At 48.6% G+C, this 22,091-nt stretch overlaps 1 protein-coding gene across 2 annotated transcripts in view; it reads right to left on the reverse strand.

The window, feature by feature from the left end:
* The window catches only part of NUP210L (nucleoporin 210 like), a 54,891-nt gene that overhangs the window by 7,346 nt on the left and 25,454 nt on the right, over positions 1-22,091 (reverse strand). For both annotated transcript variants that reach the window (XR_014163469.1, XM_081891290.1), the window contains exons 19-32: positions 20,464-20,568; positions 20,134-20,235; positions 19,222-19,350; positions 16,615-16,742; positions 14,912-15,044; positions 14,456-14,518; positions 11,481-11,660; positions 9,318-9,398; positions 8,300-8,431; positions 7,772-7,930; positions 7,534-7,625; positions 6,496-6,670; positions 5,452-5,627; positions 3,689-3,909 (exon numbers count right to left, since the gene is read on the reverse strand). Coding sequence is in view for 1 of the 2 variants with exons in the window: in XM_081891290.1 (XP_081747416.1) it covers positions 3,689-3,909; positions 5,452-5,627; positions 6,496-6,670; positions 7,534-7,625; positions 7,772-7,930; positions 8,300-8,431; positions 9,318-9,398; positions 11,481-11,660; positions 14,456-14,518; positions 14,912-15,044; positions 16,615-16,742; positions 19,222-19,350; positions 20,134-20,235; positions 20,464-20,568 (1,876 nt within the window). In the remaining variant the exon portion in view is untranslated. The remainder of the gene's footprint in view (positions 1-3,688; positions 3,910-5,451; positions 5,628-6,495; positions 6,671-7,533; positions 7,626-7,771; positions 7,931-8,299; positions 8,432-9,317; positions 9,399-11,480; positions 11,661-14,455; positions 14,519-14,911; positions 15,045-16,614; positions 16,743-19,221; positions 19,351-20,133; positions 20,236-20,463; positions 20,569-22,091) is intronic.

Below are 22,091 nucleotides of genomic sequence, written 5' to 3' on the forward strand. Positions count from 1 at the left end.
TGAGCTACAATCACTTTAATTTCCCAAGCCATGGGATGTAAAAAATATGTTCTATTATAGGCAAGATGGATGAAACCACCATGCATTAATTTATAGGGCAATGTTTCTCATCACCGCCAAATACAGTACTAAAAGGAAGATGCAAACTGACAGGTTACTCTGTGCTGGAAGATAGGATCCCTGGATCACATGCTTCTGACAAGGAGCCCTGATAGATCAGTCCTGGGCCTCACAATTATTCTCTCGGCTTCCTCATGTGGGATCCCCTCACACATGGCTTCCCATGGTTGAAGCCACCACTGGAAGGACTGTCCTGACACAGTACAGTGGTACCTCGGGTTACAGACGCTTCAGGTTACAGGCTCCACTAATCTAGAAATAGTACCTCGGGTTAAGAACTTTGCTTCAGGGTGAGAACAGAAATCGTATGGCGGTGGCGTGGCGGCAGCGGGAGGCCCCATTAGCTAAAGTGGTGTTTCAGGTTAAGAACAGTTTCAGGTTAAGAACGGACCTACGGAACGAATTAAGTTCTTAACCCGAGGTACCACTGTATCTCGATAAGTACTGGGTTGACAGAGATGGGTGCAGGCAGATTTCTCCTTCTCCTTCAGATTGTGGACAAACTCACGGGACTGAAGCTAAGCCATTTTACGCATAACGTCGCAAAGAATGCAGCTTGTGTTTCTTCATTGAAAGCAGCCCCTTCCGAAGTTTGCACGGGGCCGTTCTGAGGGTCACAGAGGAGGGAGGGAGAGAGAGAGAGACAGAGAGACAGAGAGACAGAGAGAGAGAGTCCAGGGTGGGTGGGTGTTTTTATAGGAGGGGATGAGGGATGCTTGGCATTCCAGCAGATGCTCTCTGGGTTACTCTTTTGTCCTGAAGACGTGACCGAGGCTTAATTTGCGGTGCTTTGCTGAAGGCACGGCGGCCATAAAACAGCAGCCGATGAACCAGAGGCTGCCTCCATTATGCATCAAGGCCTTTTAAGAGCAGCAGTGAGAAAAGGAACAACCTGCCCCCCCCCCCCAGCCTGGCTGCCCTGGCCCCATTGCAAAGCATAGATGGGAAAGCAGTAAAGCAATGTGGTGGGAATCAGCAATGGGGGAGCAGGACTGGGGGTGATGAGATGAGGCTTCTTTTGAGACGCGGCCAAGGGGACCCCTGCTAGGTTGCAGGCAGGGGTGGGCTAATCCATCCATTTCAGTTCCTCTTTATTTTTCCAATCTTGAAGTTCAGTTCCCCACAATTGGGGGGGGGAAAGTCCTCATGCAAATCCACATTCATTTTAGTGCTAATTTCTCCGACTGATACACATTTTGTATGCAATTTTGCTTAAGGTACTCATTCTCTTTTCCCTGAAACAATGCAATATAATAATAATAATAATAATAATAATAATAATAATAATAATAATAATAATTATTATTATTATTATTATTATTATTATTATTTATACCCCGCCCATCTGGCTGGGTTTCCCCAGCCACTCTGGGCGGCTTCCAACCGAATATTAAAAACAATACAGCATCAGACATTAAAAACTTCCCTAAACAGGGCCACCTGCAGTTGTCTTTTAAAAGTAAAATAGTTGTTTATTGCCTTGACATCTGCAGGGAGGGCGTTCCATAGGGCGGGTGCCACTACCGAGAAGGCCCTCTGCCTGGTTCCCTGTAACTTCACTTCTCGCAGTGAGGGAACCGCCAGAAGGCCCTCAGTGCTGGACCTCAGTGTTTTCACTAATATGCACATGCTTCATGCTACTATTTGCATTTTTTGGACACCTCACCACAATGCAAGGTTTGGAAAAGCCAGATCCTGAAGGACGGCTGCTTTCTTTTCGTATCCCTGCGTTGTTTCAGAAAGGCTAGTGGACAAGCTGTGGTTTATTAAGGCAGAGCTACAATCCCTGCACCCTGAAGAAACTACAGTGTCCCGGATTCTCCAGGACCGTTAAAGTGAGAGTTGAGTTCTGTGGGTGTGATTACAATGAAGCTCCACGCATGGGGATGGGGTCAGAAGCAGTTCCAGGTCAAAGGGCAGACCTTTCAGCTAAGTGGAGCTCTGGCAGTTGGGGGAAGGCTGGTCCATTTGACTGAGTTATTTCTCAGCCGCTTTTCATTCAGATGAATCTCAATGTGGCTTACAAACAATAAATAACCATAACCACCTAACACCACAAAGACTGCATGAATCCTGTAAAATAATTAACAAACCATCAATGAAACGATCTATAAAAACCTGTGAAAAGCAACTGAAAATAAGCTAAAGCTTCACTATTTTGGCAAAAGGCATATTATATGGTTAACAAATTAATCAAATTCCTGCTGAATTTCAGTTCCTTTTTCTTAAGAATGCAAGAAGAGCCCTTCTGGATCAGGCCAGTGGCCCATCTAGCCTAAGGTTACCAGATTTTTTTTCAATGAATCCGGGGACACGTTTCAACTTCAATGGATTTTGTATGGGGACCGATGTGTAAATCCGGGGACTGTCCCCGGGAAACGGGGATGTCTGGTAACCTTAATCTAGTCCAGCACCCGGCTCTCTCAGTGGCCAATCAGATGATCCAAAAGGAACCCGCGAGCAGGACCTGAACACAAGAGCAACGGTCCCTTCCTGGGGTTTCCAGTAACTGCTAGTTAAAAGCATTACTGACCTTCGAGGCAGAAGGTATCCTCATCCTCTCGACATCCTCCCTACATCATCTTCTGAGGCCCTTCTTAATGTGCCTCCTCCGCAAGAGGTCAGAAGGGTGGCAACACGAGAAAGGGCCTTCTCTGCAGTGGCTCCCAATCTGTGGAATGCTCTCCCCAGGGAAGTTCGCCCGGTGCCTTCATTATACACCTTTAGGCGCCAGGCAAAAACGCTTCTTTTCAACCAGGCCTGACTTGATCTACATCCTATACCCTTTTTTAAAAATGCTGGCTCTTTTGGGTTTTTTTTTATTGGGTTGCTGTTTTATTTAGATTTTATGCATTTGATATTTTATGTGAACCGTCCTGAGAACTTCGGGTATAGGGTTAGGGTTAGGGTTAGGATTAAATACAGTGGAAGCTCGGGTTGCGAATGTGATCCGTGTGGGAGGCACGTTCGCAACTCGCAGTGCTGCATCTGCGCACGCGTGGGTTGCGATTCGGCACTTCTGCGCATGCGCAAGGGCTGAAACCCAGAAGTAACCCCTTCCGGTGCTTCGGAGCAGTACGCAACCCGAAAATGCGCAACCTGAAGCATCTGTAACCCGAGGTACGACTGTAAATAATAATACAGTGGTACCTCAGGTTACATATGCTTCAGGTTACATACGCTTCAGGTTACACACTCCGCTAACTCAGAAATAGTGCTTCAGGTTAAGAACTTTGCTTCAGGATGAGAACAGAAATCGTGCTCTGGCAGCGCGGCAGCAGCAGGAGGCCCCATTAGCTAAAGTGGTGCTTCAGGTTAAGAACAGTTTCAGGTTAAGAACAGACCTCCAGAACGAATTAAGTACGTAACCCAAGGTACCTCTGTAAATATATTTGTGTAATCCTCTTTTGAAGCAACCCATGTTGGCGGCCATCGCTGCACCCTGCGGGGAGGAGCTTCCCTAGTTCAGCTATGTGCTTGTGTGAAGAAGGGCTTTCTTTTTATCTGCCCTCAACTTCTTTTTAACTTCCAGGAGGCAGCAAAGGTGGCTGGAGACCAGCCCACTGACCTTCTTGGTTGACGAGGGGCGTGCTGAAACACACCACGTCTCCCACGGCAAGCGGCTCGGAAAGGTTCGGCTCGATGGCATGCTCCACCGGGACAGGGATATAATCGGCCATGCCCGGGTGCTTCTCGTCCCAAACGCCCACCAGGGTCACCCCCCTGTTGACAGCCTGGGCGACGTAAGTGTAGTTCTTGTTGCTGGGTCGGATGAGCAGCAGGTCATCTCTGGGGGAACAAAGAAAAAAAAATGACCCCGTGAGGAGTGTGTCAAGCAGGGATACTGCAGGGTAGGGTTCCCCAAACTTGGCCAACACGGTCAGTGGTGCCTTCTGCTCTGTGGACCACCAAGAGATCAGCTAGGAATTTGATGGAGTCTGTGTGGGCTGGGAGTCTGAATGAATACGCTGAAGTGGTACATTTGAAATAAATAAATGATTATGTTCTAAAGCAGGGTGGGGACAGAAGGTAGATCAGGGCCTACTGGTGTATATCCAGGAGATCTGAAGTATTCTGACAAGGATTTATCATTCCCAGTAGGAACAGGTGGGCTCAGTGGAGCAAAGGACTTTATCACACCTGCGGCTAGTTCACAAGCTGCAGATGTTCCTGGGTTGTCTACCCACAAGATGGAACACTAAAATTTACTTTCTATAGGGCTGCCTACAGAATACAGTTCCCTGGGAAGAGGGACTGACTTTTAAACCACCGAGGGAACTGCAGCTCTGCGGGGCAAATAGAGGGATCTCCTAACACTTCTCAACACCCTTAGCTACAGTCCGCAGGATTCTTTGGGGGAAAAGCCGTGGGTGTTTAAAATTGCATTGTTGCGCTTTAAATGTATGGTGTGAGCATAGTCGTTATTGCGGCAAGAATTTACTTCTACACCGCTTGTTCGTTTACCCAGGTGAGGGAACGTGTTTGAAATAAAACACGGAACCAAGAGAAATAACAAGCCCAAGAGATCCTGTAAGAACGCGGTTTATTAAACGACCGCACAGCAGGACGGCTCAACTTAAAAGTGGTCGTATCCTGCACTTAAAAGTCGCCTCAGTTGGGCCACATTTGTGCCATACATTTAAAGCACTATGGTGCCACTTTAAACAGTTATGGCTTCTCCCAAAGGATTTTGAGACATCTGAAGGCAGCCCTGTTTAGGGAAGCTTTTAATGTTTGATGCATTACGGCATTGTAATATTTTGTTGGAAGCTGCCCAGAGTGGCTGGGGAAGCCCAGCCAGATGGGAGGGGTATAAATAAATTATTATTATTATTATTATTATTATTATTATTATTATTCGGGAACTGTAGGGCACTGATGCTGCTAGGAGACCCCTATTCCCCTCACAGAGCTACAGTTAACAAAGTTCCCTGATAAGAGGGACCGACTGTTAAACCACTCTGGGAGGGGAATGTGTGTGTGTATGCAGGGTCTCCTAACAACTCCCAGGACCTAAATGAACTACATCTCCCAGGATTCTTTGGGGGAAGCCATGACTGTTTTCTTTAAATGTACCGAGCAGATAAAGCCCTGGTCATATAGGGTGGATATGACTTAAGATGTGATCCCGACACTTATCCAGACCATCGTGATGACTGCGCCTGTGTACTTTCTTGCATGAACACACCCTGGACCACAGAAGTGGCCAATGTTCAAGTTCCCAAAAGGACAGATGACTTTCCACAAGATGGAGAGTGGCAACTTCCCAAGCAAGCCATGCTCACGATGCGGTACGCGGCCCTTTCCCAAGTGTGCCTTCCTGAGCCGCACCTGTTCAAGGCCAGGTGAAGCTGGGTGCTCTGGGCGTGGAACTTCTCCCCGGTACTGTCGTAGAACTCAACGGCGAGGGTGAGGGACATGCCCAGGGGAAACGCATGCAGGGGCACCCGGCTGGCCGTGTAGAGCTTGGGGGCGCTGCTCAAGCGCAGGTAGGACACCGGGGCCACCTGGGAGGGGGGGAAAGGAAAGGATGTATCAGTTTTTTCCTTTTCAGTGACCACACCTGGAGACTTCAAATTGATTCATCTCAAAAACACTTGTAAGGAAAGCAAATGCCAGGTGTAGCCGAACCGATACATGTGGACATAAAAATAAACATAAGAACTGCTCATAAAAACAGAAGTTCGACCAATACAATGAAAAAGAAGAATCTTAGATCTCAAGGGAGGCCAGACTGCCTTGTCTTAGCTGAGCAGCCTTCACTGTGAATTTAGCTACACTAAGCACTGCAGACCGATCCAAACCAGAGAAAAGATCTTCTCCATATCACTGGAGACAAACAGCACTCTTTAGAATTCCATCTGTTGTCCTACCTACCAACATCTGGAGGTTGCTGGCTCCCTGTCCCAGATGTAAGTGGTCCTCTTTAAGCAAGCTGGCAGATGCTCCAGCGCTTTAGTGCGACATTCTGAATTTTTCACAAGACGTGTACCTTGTCTTGCCATCTGCTTCACTCCCCGGCAACTTTATAATATAAGAAGAGCCTTCCGGATTGGGCCAATGGCCCATCTATCGTTCAGCCCCCTGTTCTCACAAGGGGAAACCTTAAAGCAGAACCCGAACACATGAGCGACTCTCTCTTCCTGCAGTTTCCAACAACTGGCCTTCAGAAATTTCACCTCCAAATGTGGAGGTAGAGCATAGCATAGCCATTGTGGTTGGCAGTCCACAACTTAGCAACCGTCCTTATCCAGCACTGCATTCTCTCCCCTTCAGTCTTCCAGCCCCTGCCCATGACATTTAGGGACCTCCTACCTTGGAGCATTCGTGGAATCCACAGAAGCCACTACCACCTCTTCCCAGAGCCTCTCTTACCCGCACTCCGGTGATGACAGTCTGGTTGACGCCGAAGAGTTCCAGGGCTGTCACCTCCAGCACCGCAGTGCCTGTGACAGCTCCTGCCTTGAGGAGGCCATGCCTGTTCTCCTCAATGACAGAGGAGTTGGGGAAGCACTGCAGGATCTGAGCGCTCACAAAGGCTGCCCCGTCCCTAAGAGAGAAAAGAAGAGTCACCATCCCTTCTGTTTGGGCTGGCAGGTGGAGGGGTTGGGCCAGTTATGTTTTATAGCCCAAGGTGGGCGCACAGGCTAGAAGGCAACTACCACAAACGATGGAGGGGCTGCCAAATTTAGAGTTGACTACGCAATTTCGGCAGGCATCCCATTATCTGCACTTTCCAGAAGCGACTGGGAGACATTTTGTTCTGACAAGCTTTGCCAACTGGATTAGCATGGAGTGTCTACTTTGTACTGCTTTTAAATCTATCTGCTGCTGTCCAGTTTTTCGGCTGTGCTTACTGTGTTTTGCACACCACCTTCAGATATACATGTGGAAGGCAATCAATCAATCAATCAATCAACCAACCAACCATCCAACCAACCAATCGAAATCACCTTACTCAATCCTAGCTAGAAGGTGGGATTATTTATCCTGCAGAGAGAGAGACAGTGTGTGCCAGGATCGCTGAGAGGGTTGGATAACATCATGCTGGGGCTATATCTGGCCTGCAGGTGGAGGAGGGAGGTGTCCCGCACCCCCTGCCTTAAGGCAAGCAAAAAATGATGGAGTATCGACTGAGCGACCCCCCATACTGGAGACATTTTGAAAGCAGAAGATTTAGGGAAGTTTTTAATGTTTGATGCTTTACTGTATTTTAATATTTTGTTGGAAGCTGCCCAGAGTGGCTGGGGAATAAATTATTATTATTATTACTATTACTATTATTATTATTAGCTACAAATTAGCATCTCTGTAGTGCTTCTACTTCTTCAAGTTAATAGTGGAGTCTTTGTCTTTGCTCCCCATCATCATCGCTACCACCCACCCGCCACTTCCCCCCTTTCCCTGCCCTACCTGTTTGTGAGTAACTTGAGCTGCGAGTTCATGGACATCAGAATCTGCTCTGCGGAGCACTCCGGGGAGAAGAGCTGCAGTTTATCAAAGACCTGTAAGGGACAGAGCAAGGATCCTGCAGGCGGAAGGAAGGGCTGGGACGCGCCCCTGCTTTTAACGTTAACGGCTGGCATGGCCAGACGCAGCAGAGGACTGGCAGCAGTGAAAGAGGACGAGGCTGCCTGAAGGGAGAGCTTACTAGTATCTGCACTTCATCCGAGAGCTCGGAGAGGTGTCCTTCAAACTGCCCAGCATCCGGGTCCGAAGCCTGAACCGTGACTTGGATGCTCGTCCGCCCAGCTGCCTTTGTGTGCAGGACCATGGCAAAGTTACTTTCTGGAATAAGCTGCAGGGAAACCTGGGAGAGAAGGGACGGAGCTGCAGGCTTCCTGGAGAGAAGGGATGGGAGGATCCAGCGGTGCCCAGTGCCCATTGAGAATGGTGGGGTGGAAGGCAAGGAGCTGGCCAGTAGGTGGCGCTGGAGGCAATGAGAGGCAGCACCAACTCATTCTAGTTTTGTCCTCCACCCTCATCTCTGTTGAATTCCACAAGGGCAACAGTGAGACTAAGGAGGAGGAGGAGGAAGCTGCCAGGGAGAGCACCCGCCCCCTGTGTTTGCTGTAGGTATGGTATCAAGTGGGCACTGGCTGAGGTTCAGTAGGACCACCGCTGGATGCAGCCCACAGTGGCTGAAAGTTGACGTGTGCCCCGAAGGACAGATCCATACCTCCGAGTGTCTGGGAAGGAGGTCTAGGACATCCCGCTTGCTCATGGCCCAGTGGAACGTCAGCGCTGGGTCGGCATTCCCAAAGGAGAATGGAGTCAAAGTGCTGGTCAGGCCAACAACATAAACAGGCATCTACAAAGGAAAGCGTCACTCGTTACTTCTTCCCAGCTTTTGGACCTCTCAGGGCAAGAGACGTGTCCTACCATGGAGACCAACACATGTATGCTGCCTCAAGGGATGCCTGGTCCCTTATATCCCTGCCCAATCACAGAGCTCTTTGGGCGGAGTCACTGTTATGGTCCCTGCATGGGCCAGATGCACAAGCTCATGTCCACCAGCAGCCTTGCATCCAGTATTGTGGTACCCGGTTCTCTGGAATTCCCTCTCAGCTGAGAAGCAGCTCAGACAGGCCTCCTCCTCTGTTGAGCTTCCAGCACCTACCAAAATCTTTTTAACAACCAGCAGGCATTTTAATGACACTACTTTTTTAAAAAAGTTATTGTATTGTTGTTTTATCTGTACAACTAAAGATTGTTGCAATTAAGTGGCAGGTAGTTGAAATAAATGAAATAAACATTAGGAGGACTGTCCTAACATACAAGAGACGTATGACATGGAACAGGAAGACTCTTGAAGCGGTGAGCTCTCGTTCCAGGAGATCAGCCTTTCCGCTCCCCCTTCTTTAACTTAATTCCAGCGAGTTTTTTTACTGAATTCTGATTTTACAGTTTAAAGTCTTTTAAAAAAACGTACTGGGTCCCCTGTACACCGTTTAGAGACAACTACAATTTGCAATATGCAATTTGTTGAAGTGAAATAAAACAAACTGGGGTGGGATCCTTAACATGGGCTCAGTTCAGGAGGGAGAAGTCAGCCACGCCTGTCTCTTGGTTGCATGCAATGCGAGTCCTACGCCAGGGAGGGCCACTGACATTAAGAGCCGTGACTCTGAGTAGAACTTAGTTGGCTTATATATCCACAGAGAAGATGTCCATTGGTGATTATAGGGCAGACCTACCTTGGTCCCCGTAATGAGCCTGGTGGCAGGAGCGTGGATTCTTATCGCTCGTAGCTGAACAACTTCCAGGTCGACTTGGTCCTGTGGGGGGAAGGCAGAAGGGAGACCAGAAGAAAAGGCGCAGCTTGCCTAAGATTACCCAGCTGGGGGCTCCTCTGCGGCAGGCTGACAAGTGGACTGGCAGCTGCTGGGGGAGCCATGTGCGCCCCACACTTGGGACCTGTGAAGTTCCAAGAGCAACAAACAGAAAACGCTATGGAGCGTCTGGCCAAATCAGATGCTTCTTCATGAGGAGATTTCACCCCTCCCATATCCAAGAGTCTGCTGATTCTCCAGAGAGGAGGAGCAGTGTTCTGCTCTCTACTTATTCTGCTCCAGCACCACATTAAAGAGTCAGTCAGTCAGTCAATGTATCGGAGAGAGAGAGACTGAGTGTTAGAGATCGTGTGTATAGATAAGGTTGCTGCTAAGAGCAGCTGCAGACACTCAGTGCAGTGCAGCATTCTTTATGCTTAGACCTCATTTAGCTCTGTATATAGTTTGTATGACAGTTGTAGATAAAGAAGTTATTCTACAGAGCTGCTCTCCAAGTCGTTTATACTCTGCTAGACTCTGCTATACTCTGCTGTGCGACGAATGTCTTCTTGTTGGAGTGAATCCGGTGCTCACAACTCTAAGCTGTGAGTCCACAGCACTTTGACCTGTTCCTGTGAGAAAGGTGGTCTCTGGAAGTGCTTCCCAGCTCGCCTAGCCCAGTCGGGGCTGAAGTGGATGAGTCCAGTTGGTGGCACTGGCTCAAGGGCCATGCTGACACTTCAACCTGACGGCAACCTTCTGGGGACCTTGTGGCAGCGGTGGGCGGAGCCAGAAGCAACACTGGATGGAACAACCAATAGGAAGGGGGGTGTATGTGTGTGTAGAAACTAGCCTACTGTACAAAAAGATGTACAGTGGTACCTCGGGTTACAAACGCTTCAGGTTACAAACTCCGCTAACCTGGAAGTAGTACCTCAGGTTGAGAACTTTGCACCAGGATGAGAATGGAAATCGTGTGTCGGCGGTGCAGTGGCAGCAAGAGGCCCCATTAGTGAAAGCGCGCCTCAAGTTAAGAACGGTTTCGGGTTAAGAATGGACCTCCGGAACGAATTAAGATCGTAACCTGAGGTACCACCGTAATTTGCGTTCATTGTTCTTCCCGCTTTTGCTTCTGGCCCCACCTCCTACTGAAATACAGTCCCCAGGAAGTTACCAATAAAGAAAAGGTTTCACATCCCTTTCTTTTTGTGTGGGAGAGATGTTTTAATGAAGTAGTTTGTTAAAAAAATAGAACTGCCTTTTGAAATTTTGTTTTTGTTTTTGCTTGAGTTGCTAAGGCAAAAGAAGCAGCTAATACATTTAATAAATAATAATAATAATAATAATAATAATAATAGTAATTCAAGCTCCAAGCTGCTGTTTCTCACACACTCCCCTCAGCACAGCAGTGACCTCAGACCCCACACCGTTCAGCAAATGAACAGCTCGCCCAGGAGACCACCCACAGTCATGAAATGTTCGCATTTCCTTAAGGCACTGACTGCTCATTCGCAACAACCAAGGCAGCCAGACTCAGGCCAGCCCGATTCTCAGCATCACGCTCTATGTGGTCAAGGAACAGGACCCAGGGTGGGAACCAGTACCAGATTTACATATAAGCTAAACAAGCTATAGCTTAGGGCCCCATCTGCTAGCCTGCTTCCTCAAATATCACTGGTAATTATTTCACTATTAATATACTTCTTCTTAATTGTATTTCACTATTCATATACTTATTCTTAATTGCATGTCAGTTCAGCAGTTACTTTGATAAAATATATATTTTGTTATGTGCAAATGGCTTTAGATACCCGTTAGGTCCATAAATTGCCATATAGCATATATTCAACACAAAAAAGAGTGACAATTTGTTGTTGACAAAGGACAGCTGGGCATATAAAGGGCCCCATTACCTTCAGTAGCTTAGGGCCTTATCAAACCTAAATCTGGCACTGGAGACTGGAGGAGGTACTAGGCGCCTCATGGTTTCAAGGGGAGGGGAAAGAACTTAAATGGTGAAAGCGGTCGAAGGTTTCAGATTACAGAGCAGCAAGTGAGCATTTGATGTGGAGAAGGAGGGGGAAGTACCTGTGAAAAGACAATGACTTTTCCCGTGTCTTCGTTGACAGCCCGAATGGTCCCGAGGATTGTGGCTGTGCCCACAGCCTTGGCCAGGACCTGCCCCACTCCGTTAACTGTGGCCACAGACTGGTTGCTGAGGGAGAAGTGAATGAGGGACTGGGGCTGTGGGCCGCCCTCTGACATCACCTGCAGCAGATCGGAAGAAGAAGGCAGAAGCATCCTGGATCATGACATCACTCTGCCACCAGCTGGGAACAACGCCCCCCTCCCCCTCCAGTCTATCACAGAGAGGATCCTGGCCTACATCAGGAGTGGGGAAACCTGTGGTGGGATTGTAAGGTAATTGAAAAATTTGGGGAAATGATATACAACGAATTGAAGAAAATGTTCCATTTAACATTTGTTTAAAAAAACCTGAAGCATTTTTATTAGGGATTGTAGGGAAAGATCTGCCAAAAAAGCTGAAAAAACATCTTCATGTATGTGACAATGGCTGCGAGAGTTTTAACAGCACAAGGATGGAAGACTGAAGAAACCCCAACTAAAGAATCATGGCAAGAAAAATTGACGGACTATGCAGAACTGGCAAAACTGACATACAAGCTACGGGACAAGGATAACTATGACTTTAAAGATGAACGGGAACCCTTTACAAAGTATTTGAAGACACAACAAAGCGAACTGGACTCCTTGGCTGGTTTTGAATAAACATTCACAAACTTTTATTTGATAATAATCAGCTAAATGGTTTGAGGATCTATACAACTGTGTAACATGCAGAAAACAGCATTTTTAGAGAGATCAAAGACTGGAACTGAGGGAAGTCGGGGGGTGGGTGGGTTTTGTGTGGGAGGGTGGGGGGGAGGGAGGAAAAATGGGGGGAAATAAGGATGATATGTTTCTGGCTAATATGTTCTGTTTTAATTTTGAATAAACAAGTTGTTTTTTAAAAAAAGGAGTGGGGAAACCTCAGATTTGAGGGGTCTACTATACTTAGGATCCCACAACCTACCAATCAAAGCCAGGTGTAAGAGGCAATTAGACCCCCCACCCCACACCATATGTTTAAGAAACATGGCTTCCCCCAAAGTGTCCTGGAAATGGTAGTTTAACCCTCCATGTCATACAATTTCCAGCACCCTTAACAAACTACTGTCCCAAACTTTCTTTGTGGGAGGTAATGTGCTTTTAATGTATGTCATGTACTAGAATCCCTACTATTTGCTGCAGATATGACAGGAGGCTAGGAAGGGGTGATAAAAGTGGTCAATTTTTGAACAGAGAAACTGATTAATCGTGCAAAATCAATTCTAGGCAGTTTGCTAATGAATTTGTAACTGAATTAACTGATAGAACAAGCTGACCTGCCCTCCCTGTGACGTTATCTAAATCTGTGATGAAAGGGCAGAAAAAACTCTGCTTTACAAGCAGAAAGGAGGAGTGAAAGTTCTAGGTAAGGCAGGGACAGGGAGTATGTGGCTCTCCATAAATGATGTTGGACTCCAGGCCCCAATAGCTGGGGCTGTTAGGAGTTGGAGTCCAACAGTATCCGGAGGGTCACTGTTCTCCCCATCCCTGTTTGTGGTAGCAGCGCTGTATAGGAGGCATTTCAGGACCTGGGAGAGCTCCCAAGGAAGGGAGGTGGCACTGGATCAAGCTCATTACCCAGTAGCAAGGATTAGGGGCAAGAAGGAGGCTCTCCAGGACCTTGGATAGCTCCCCGAGGTAAAACCTTTGGTACTGGGAAGAAGGCAGGTCTGAATATGTAGTCCAGTCTACACTATACATTTATAGTAGTACCACAGTACTTTAAACAGCCATGGCTTACTCAAAAAAATCCTGGGAACTGTCATTTGTTGAGGGTGCTAAAAGTTGTTAGCAGATTCCCCTCTTCCTCTCCCAGAGCTACAATTTCTAGAGTGACGTACAGTGGTGCCTCGCAAGACGAAATTAATTCGTTCCGCAAGTCTTTTCGTCTTGCGAGTTTTTCGTCTTGCGAAGCGCGGTTTCCCATAGGAATGCATTGAAAATCAATTAATGCGTTCCTATGGAAACCGCCTTCAGACCAGGTCCGGGGACAGTCTGTCCCCCGACCTCTTCTGAAGGCTGGCGGGGGGCAAAAGTCTTTGCTTCCCCCCCCCCCCGCTTGCCTTCCCGGGAGAGCGGAGAAGCAGCGCTGCCTTCCCGCTCTCCCGGGAAGGCAGGCAGGGGGGAGCAAAGACTTTTGTCCCCCGCCCGCCTTCGGAAGAGGTCCTGGACCTCTTCTGAAGGCTGGCGGGGGGCAAAAGTCTTTGCTCCCCCCCCCGCCTGCCTTCAAAAGCCGTCCGGGATAGCAGGAAGCGCTTCCCTGCTATCCCGGACCGCTTTTAAAATGCTGGTGGTGGGGAGCAAAGCCTTTCGCCCCTGCCGGCCTTCCTGGACCTCTTCTGAAGTCCGGAGGGGGGGGGGGAAGGCTTTGCTCCCCACCGCCAGCATTTAAAAGAGGTCCCCGGAGATTTCCCTATGGGCTTTCGTCTTGCGAAGCAAGCCCATAGGGAAAATCGTCTAGCGAAGCGTCGCAAAAACCGAAAAACCCTTTCGTCTTGCGGGTTTTTCGTCTTGCGAGGCATTCGTCTTGCGGGGCACCACTGTACCAAACAATCCCTTTACTCAGGGAACTCTGGGGATTGAAGCTCTGTGAGGGAGAACAGGAGGTCTCCTAACAACTCTCAGCACTCATAACCAACCACAATATCCAAAATGCTTTGAGGAGCTGTTTTAAGGAGTATAATACTCCTTTAAATGTATAGTACAGATGGGGCCTGGATCTGCTCTCCTCCAGTGGAAACATGGATTGTATCGACTGACATGGTCCTGTAGGCACAGTGACTCATCTCAGGGTAACCTATGCCGAGGAAAGAAGGAAGGAAGGGTGGGAGGGAAGGGTGGGAGATGGGCATAGCCAATAGGATGGTTTCATCCAACTGATACTCTGAACTTACCTGCATCATGTTGTGTGGAATGAGGGTTATTTTCTCTGGGATGAGCTTGAATGGTGGGAAGACCTGGCAAAATACAACAGCCGTCAAATTTGGCCACGTGGGAATTGAGGCTGTCTTTAAAAAAAACACACACACACACACACAGGACCAGCCTTCCCCCATCTGTCGTTGCTGAACTTTAATTGCCATCAGCCTCAGCCAGGACGGCCAGTGGTCAGGGATACTGGGAGTTGTAGTCCAGAACAACTATTAAGGCACCAGGCTGGGAGAAGGTTGTGCTATAGAGTCCATTATCTTTTCATTCAAATCTGCAGCCAGGGCCAAAGGAACATTTCACAGAACTTGCGCATGAAGTTCTTAACACCTCTGGTTCTAAAACCACAGGAGACGTTTTTTGCAAACCGTTTTCCCCGTGTGCCTGGGTTTTTTGACAGCCCAGCGGCTGCAATTCCTTACCTCCACTTTCCGAGGCGCCGAGGTGAATTTGACTCCCATTTTGTCCCAGGCCACGGCCACTAAACTTGTCTGCCCCACAGCCATGGCTCGGAGGACGTAGACTTCGGAATAGTCACCCACTTCCTCCATTAGCCTGCAAAGAGAGGTTTGGTATGGTTGCATTTTGTCCAACCTGGGCAAGGGAGTGCACCAGGACAGGCCAAGCAGATTTTCAGGCTGGTCTCTGGCACCCATCTTCACATTGCTGAACAGCTACTGTCCTGGGCATGACACTAGCCAAATGACGGAGCTCACAAAGAAGAAAGATCGGCTGCGTGACAATAAGAGTTTCCCTGACAGGGATCAGCTCTGCCATTTTCAGTGTGGCTGCCATGGGAAGAGCTTGTCAAACGTGCAACAGCCATCCCAGAGACACCGGGGGTTGAACCTGGGACCTTCTGCACTGCATCTGAGCAATAATAATAATAATAATAATAATAAATTTTATTTATATCCCGCCCTCCCCAGCCGAAGCCGGGCTCAGGGCGGCTAACAACAATCAAATAATCAAACAGTCAAATAATCACACATTCTAAAAATATTTCATTATAAAAATTAATTAAAATCAAATTGATGGCAACCGATTAAGCAAAATTCTGTGCAGGTTGCCAGAGGAGGGAGTCAGGCTGTGCCCTGACCAAAGGCCTCGTGGAACAGCTCTGTCTTGCAGGCCCTGCGGAAAGATGTCAGGTCCTGCAGGGCCCTAGTCTCTTGTGACAGAGCGTTCCACCAGATTGGAGCCGCAGCCGAGAAGGCCCTGGCTCTAGTTGAGGCCAGCTAACCTCGCTGAGGCCTGGGACCTTGAGTATGTTATTATTTGCAGACCGTAGGTTTCTCTGTGGGGCATACCAGGAGAGGTGGTCCCGTAGGTACGAGGGTCCTAGGCCGTATAGGCCTATGCTCCTCTCTTAAAGAATAAGGCAAGGTTCCAGACCTCATGGCTTTGAATAATGACCTGATTTTAAAAGGACCCCTGTTCCATCTACTGCAGTGTTTTCTACACAGGCCAGCAGCAGTTCTCAGGAGTTTCGGACGGAAGACATGCCTAGCCTGACTTCCTAAAAATCAAGTAAGATCCCTCACAGTTCTAAATAAAGAGCTGGATTAAAAAGGAACATTGGAATATGCCACATATGGAATCAGTTTGTCTCACATACTACAGTGGTACCTCTGGTTAAGAACTTAATTCGTTCCAGAGGTCCGTTCTTAACCTGAAACTGTTCTTAACCTGAAGCACCACTTTAGCTGATAGCGCCTCCCGCTGCTGCCGTGCCGCCGGAGAACAATTTCTGTTCTCATCCTGAAGCAAAGTTCTTAACCCGAGGTACTATTTCTGGGTTAGCGGAGTCTGTAACCTAAAGCGTATGTAACCCGAGGTACCACTGTACTGCCTACAATGATTGGCAGGGACTCTCTAAGGTTTCAGGCAGGGGACATCCCCAGCCCTGCCGGGAGATGCCATTGGGGATTTAACTTTTAAAAAAGGCACACTGAGCTACAGCTCTTGCAGTTTCGACCACAAGTTTTGACACTGTGGACTTGGTCGGTTTTGTGGGTTTCAACTGTTTGGATGGAGTGTGAGAGCAGGGAAGGAGAACGCCTTCCCTCTTAAGATGACCTCTTAAGAAGCAGAAGTCAAAGCACAGGAGATGCGGGGCACTTACGTCAGTGTGACAATAGGGGAGGCTGCCTTCAGCTGGAGCCGCATGTAGACGAAGTATTTACTCCGGAAAGGGTACCGGTGATGTCCCAGGACGCGCACGGAGACCAGCACCGATTTTCCGACCTCAATCTGGGGAAGAAGGCAGAGGGTTCCAGGGTGTCCTCAACTTGGATGGCTTTGAGAGAGGATTAGATAAATTCATGGGGGAGAAGGGTGTCGAGGGTTACTAGCCATGATGGCGACGCTCTGCCTCCAGTGGTTGGAGGCAGCGATGCTTCTGAATACCAGCTGCTGGAAACCGCAGGAGAGGGCCCTTGCACTTGGATTCTTGAGCTTGGCAGAGGGCCTTCTCGGTAGCGGCACCCGCCCTGTGGAGCGCGCTCCCACCAGATGTCAAAGAGAAGAACAACTACCAGACGTCTAGAAGACATCTGAAGGCAGCCCTGTTCAGGGAAGCTTTTAATGTTTAACAGACTACTGTACTACTTTGCTGGAATGGGCAGGGTATAAATAATAAATTATTATTAGTAAAAGTTAAAGGGACCCCTGACCATTAGGTCCAGTCTTGACCGACTCTGGGGTTGAGGCGCTCATCTCGCTTTATTGGCCGAGGGAGCTGGCGTACAGCTTCCGGGTCATGTGGCCAGCATGACTAAGCCGCTTCTGGCGAACCAGAGCAGCGCACAGAAACGCCGTTTACCTTCCCACCAGAGTGGTACCTATTTATCTACTTGCACTTTTATGTGCTTTCGAACTGCTAGGTTCGCAGGAGCAGGGACCGATCAAAGGGAGCTCACTCAGTTGCGGGGATTCGAACCGCCGACCTTATGATCGGCAAGTCCTAGGCTCGGTGGTTTAACCCACAGCGCCACCTGCTTATTATTATTATTATTATTATTATTATTATTATTATTATTATTCTGCCTGGGGGCTTTCCATAGAATCATAGAATCATAGAGTTGGAAGAGACCACAAGGGCCACCGAGTCCAACCCCCTGCCAAGCAGGAAACACCATCAGAGCACTCCTGACATATGGTTGTCAAGCCTCTGCTTAAAGACCCCCAAAGAAGGAGACTCCACCACACTCCTTGGCAGCAAATTCCACTGTCGAACAGCTCTTACTGTCAGGAAGTTCTTCCTAATGTTTAGGTGGAATCTTCTTTCTTGTAGTTTGGATCCATTGCTCCGTGTCCGCTTCTCTGGAGCAGCAGAAAACAACCTTTCTCCCTCCTCTATGTGACATCCTTTTATATATTTGAACATGGCTATCATATCACCCCTTAACCTCCTCTTCTCCAGGCTAAACATGCCCAGCTCCCTTAGCCGTCCCTCATAGGGCATTGTTTCCAGGCCTTTGACCATTTTGGTTGCCCTCCTCTGGACACGTTCCAGTTTGTCAGTGTCCTTCTTGAACTGTGGTGCCCAGAACTGGACACAGTACTCCAGGTGAGGTCTGACCAGAGCAGAATACAGTGGCACTATTACTTCCCTTGGTCTAGATGCTATACTCCTATTGATGCAGCCCAGAATTGCATTGGCTTTTTTACCTGCCGTGTCACACTGTTGGCTCATGTCAAGTTTGTCGTCAACCAAGACTCCTAGATCCTTTTCACATGTACTGCTCTCAAGCCAGGTGTCACCCATCTTGTATTTGGAATCTGGTTGGTTGTTGTGAGACCAAGACGGTCTGATCCAGCAGGGGCCTTCTTATCTTCTTCATACAGCAGGCACATCGGAAGCTCCCTTAGTCCACATCAGACCCTTTGTCCATCTAGCTCAGTAGACTGACTGGCAGTAGCTGTCTAGGGGTTTCAGGCAGAGCCCTACCTGGAGATACCACTGGGATGGGACCAGGGCCTTCTGTGTGCAAAGCCGATGCTCAACCACTGAGCCGTGGTTCTTCTCACACATACCCCAGTGCCCCTCCAGATTTGGTTGGGGCTCCAGCCCCTCCAGCGGAAAAGCAAGAGGACTGAGATGCGGAGTCAGACAAAGTAACATTCAGTGCCTGTGGCACAGGGACCTCGCTCCCCAAGGCTACAGGGTTTCTACCCGTCCCACTGCCAGGTGATGAGCAGATAACAGCAAAGCTTGCTAGGTTCGTAGCTGGGGCAATCAGAATAAGGGCCACTCACTGACTGCCGATTCAGGACTTTAAATTGTGCTCTTATATCAAATTTCCTTTTCGGCGTATACTGTAATGTTTTACTGTTGCTATGGCCATTGGCTCATGCGAATACAGTGGTACCTCGGGTTAAGAACTTAATTCGTTCCAGAGGTCCGTTCTTAACCTGAAACTGTTCTTAATCTGAGGCACCACTTTAGCTACTGGGGCCTCCTGCTGCCGCCGCGCCGCCAAGGCACGATTTCTGTTCTCATCCTGCAGCAAAATTCTTAACCCAAGGTACTATTTCTGGGTTAGCGGAGTCTGTAACCTGAAGTGTACGTATCTTATCTATCTGCCAGGTGATGTATGTGTTCCCTTTGTAGTGGCCCTGTGCAAAGGGAAACCCACTCTCACAAATCTCTGCAAATCAAGGCTACGCAGCCAGTGGCCACTCATGCCCTCTGACACCCCTCTGGCCAGCTTACGCATACTCATCATACCTTATCAACAAGATCCACTTCCAACTCGTACATATTGGAGATGCGAAGGTAGGCTGTAGCAGGTCCCAGGAAGGCCAGGCACAGGTCGTAGATCTCCAAGGTCAAAGAGCCAGGAAGGACAGGAACCACCTGCAAGGAAAGTGACAGGAGCAGTCGCTCGCAGGGTAAAGGCGACATCACTTGTCAGGCTGTATGAGATGGCAGGGCCCCGATCCTTTGGCTTTTGAAATAAATTTGGTTACTACAGGAAGTCTGTAAAGTAAGAAATTGTGCCAGAGCTGGATTTTTTCTTTTTGCCTCCTCCCTCCGAGTCCCTTTTCCTTTTGTGTCTTGTCTCTTAAACCAGAAGCCTGAGGCTGTCTTACCACTGATGCTTGCAAGTCCCCTGAGAGCTATTTTTCGGCTGGAGAACAGGGTTAATACTTTGCTTTGCAACATATATAGACTGCTTAAACCAAAACCAAAAGGAAAAGGAAAAGGAAAAGGGAAGGGGAAGGGGAAGGAAGGAAGGAAGGAAGGAAGGAAGGAAGGAAGGAAGGAAGCTGTCTAAGTAGATTACACAAAACAGTGTAAAATATTTATCGTTCAAAAGCAACAACTGATATGATGGGTAAGATGTAAATACAAGTATACACAATGAAAGCATATGCCTGGGTAGGCTTGCCTAATAATATTTACTATTTTTGGTTTGTTTATTAAATCTGTAAACCGCCCTTCATCCATAGATGTCAGGGCAGTTCACAACGTAATAGTAATAAGAAGAAAAATAATAATTAACAATAGCAATAATATGGAAGATGAACCTATATATTATCAAATTAAGAGAAGGGGAAGAATAGCTGGCAGGAGATCCTGAAGCCCTAGCTGTCTCTCCTCATAAAGGCTCACAGAGCAACACACTTTGACACTCACCTGTATGGCGCTCTCTGTTTCCAGGTAAGTGATGTTCACCATCTCCTGTGCACTGCTGTTGACAAGGAAGTAACCGGACCCTTCCACCAGCGCAAACACTTCCTAGGCAAAGCAGAAGGGGAGGGGGGAATGTCCACACCAGGACCACAAAACCACTCTTTCAATGTTGCCACACAGAGCACTGGCTTACCTGGGACTGCTCTGTTTTACTCAAAGGTCAGAGTCGCCACCGTTGCCCTATTTTGCCTCTGCCAAAGTTCTCCACGAAGAGCCCCTGGTCTGAGCAGGGTTCCTCACCACCTGACCCACACCCAGCTCCTTGGCCCCTACCTTGACATCGGGATGGTTGTACACGGTGATGTTATCCGGAACCACAGTCACGTCCTCGACCAGCATGAGTTCCACGGCGGCAGAGGCAGGGGAGTTAGAGACCTCCTGTGTGCAGAAAGGGCAAGAAATTCTGCCTCGGGGTGTTTCCGCAGAAGGCAAGCCAACGCCAAGGAAACCTGTGCCCTTTTTCTTTTCCTGCAGGAAACAGATCTGTGCACACCCAGGAACAACCAAGGCGCAGCCTGGGAGACATTTTGGACTCACAGCTGTCCATGGAGGCGCAGGTTAACTCTGTGTCCAGGGCAGCTGTCTACCAGCTCCACCTGGTACGCAGGCTAAGACCCTACCTGCCCGCGGACTGTCTCGCCAGAGTGGTGCATGCTCTAGTTATCTCCCGCTTGGACTACTGCAACGCGCTCTATGTGGGGCTACCTTTGAAGGTGACCCGGAAGCTGCAATTAATCCAGAATGCGGCAGCTAGACTAGTGACTGGGAGTGGCCGCCGGGACCACATAACACCGGTTCTGAGAGATCTGCATTGGCTCCCAGTACGTTTCCAAGCACAATTCAAAGTGTTGGTGCTGACCTTTCAAGCCCTAAACGGCCTCGGTCCTGTATACCTGAAGGAGCGTCTCCACCCCCACCGTTCAGCCCGGACACTGAGATCCAGCGCCGAGGGCCATATGGCAGTTCCCTCATTGCAAGAAGTGAGGCTACAGGGAACCAGGCAGAGGGCCTTCTCGGTAGTGGTGCCTGCCCTGTGGAACGCCCTCCCATCAGATGTCAAAGAGATAAACAACTACCTGACGTTCAGAAGACATCTTAAGGCAGCCCTGTTCAGGGAAGTTTTTAATATGTAACGCTGTATTGTTTTTAACACTTGATTGGGAGCCGCCCAGAGTGGCTGGCCGGGGTATAAATAATAAATTATTATGATTATTATTATTATTATGATTATTATTATTATTATTAGGAAAAGCCCTGCTGGGACAGACCCAATGGCCTATTGAGTCCAGCACACTGTTCTCCCCATGGCCCAGCCAGAGGTGGATGGGAAGCTCGTGAGCAAGACATAGCCATAGGCGCCGACTCCATGGGGCCCCTCAAAAATTCGTGTGGGGGGGCTCTGCCCCCCCAATAATTTAAGAAAATTATTAGTTATATTATGCTTTGTAAAATCACAAAATTATGTTGGTATTTTTTATTTTCTTTGTTTGACGATAGTTACCTTTTAAAATACATTCAGTAATGAGTTAAAACAAAGCCACTCCCGATCTAGAGAGGGGGTGGGGTTGCAGGCTCTCGATCCATCAACAATCTCGCGGGGCTGGCGCCGCGAGAAGCGGGGATTCCCCCTAGCTCATTAATATTCACCGCCCATGGCGGCAGCCAATCGGCTGCCGCAAAGGGCGGGCCCTCACAGGTTCACTTAAGGTCGGGGCAGCCCGGGGCTCGCCCCTTTCGTTCCCCCAGCAGCAGCGGTTTGGAGGTCTTGGGCCCCCCCAATATTTTTTATAAGTCGGTGCCCCTGGACATAGCCCCCGGTCTTCAGAGGCCTCTGATACTAGAGTTACTACTGCCATACTGATTAGGAGCCACTGATATGTCTTATCCTCCGTGGATCTGTC

This window comes from Podarcis melisellensis (genome assembly GCF_964234715.1).
Source record: "Podarcis melisellensis genome assembly, chromosome: 16".
Lineage (NCBI taxonomy): Eukaryota > Metazoa > Chordata > Lepidosauria > Squamata > Lacertidae > Podarcis > Podarcis melisellensis.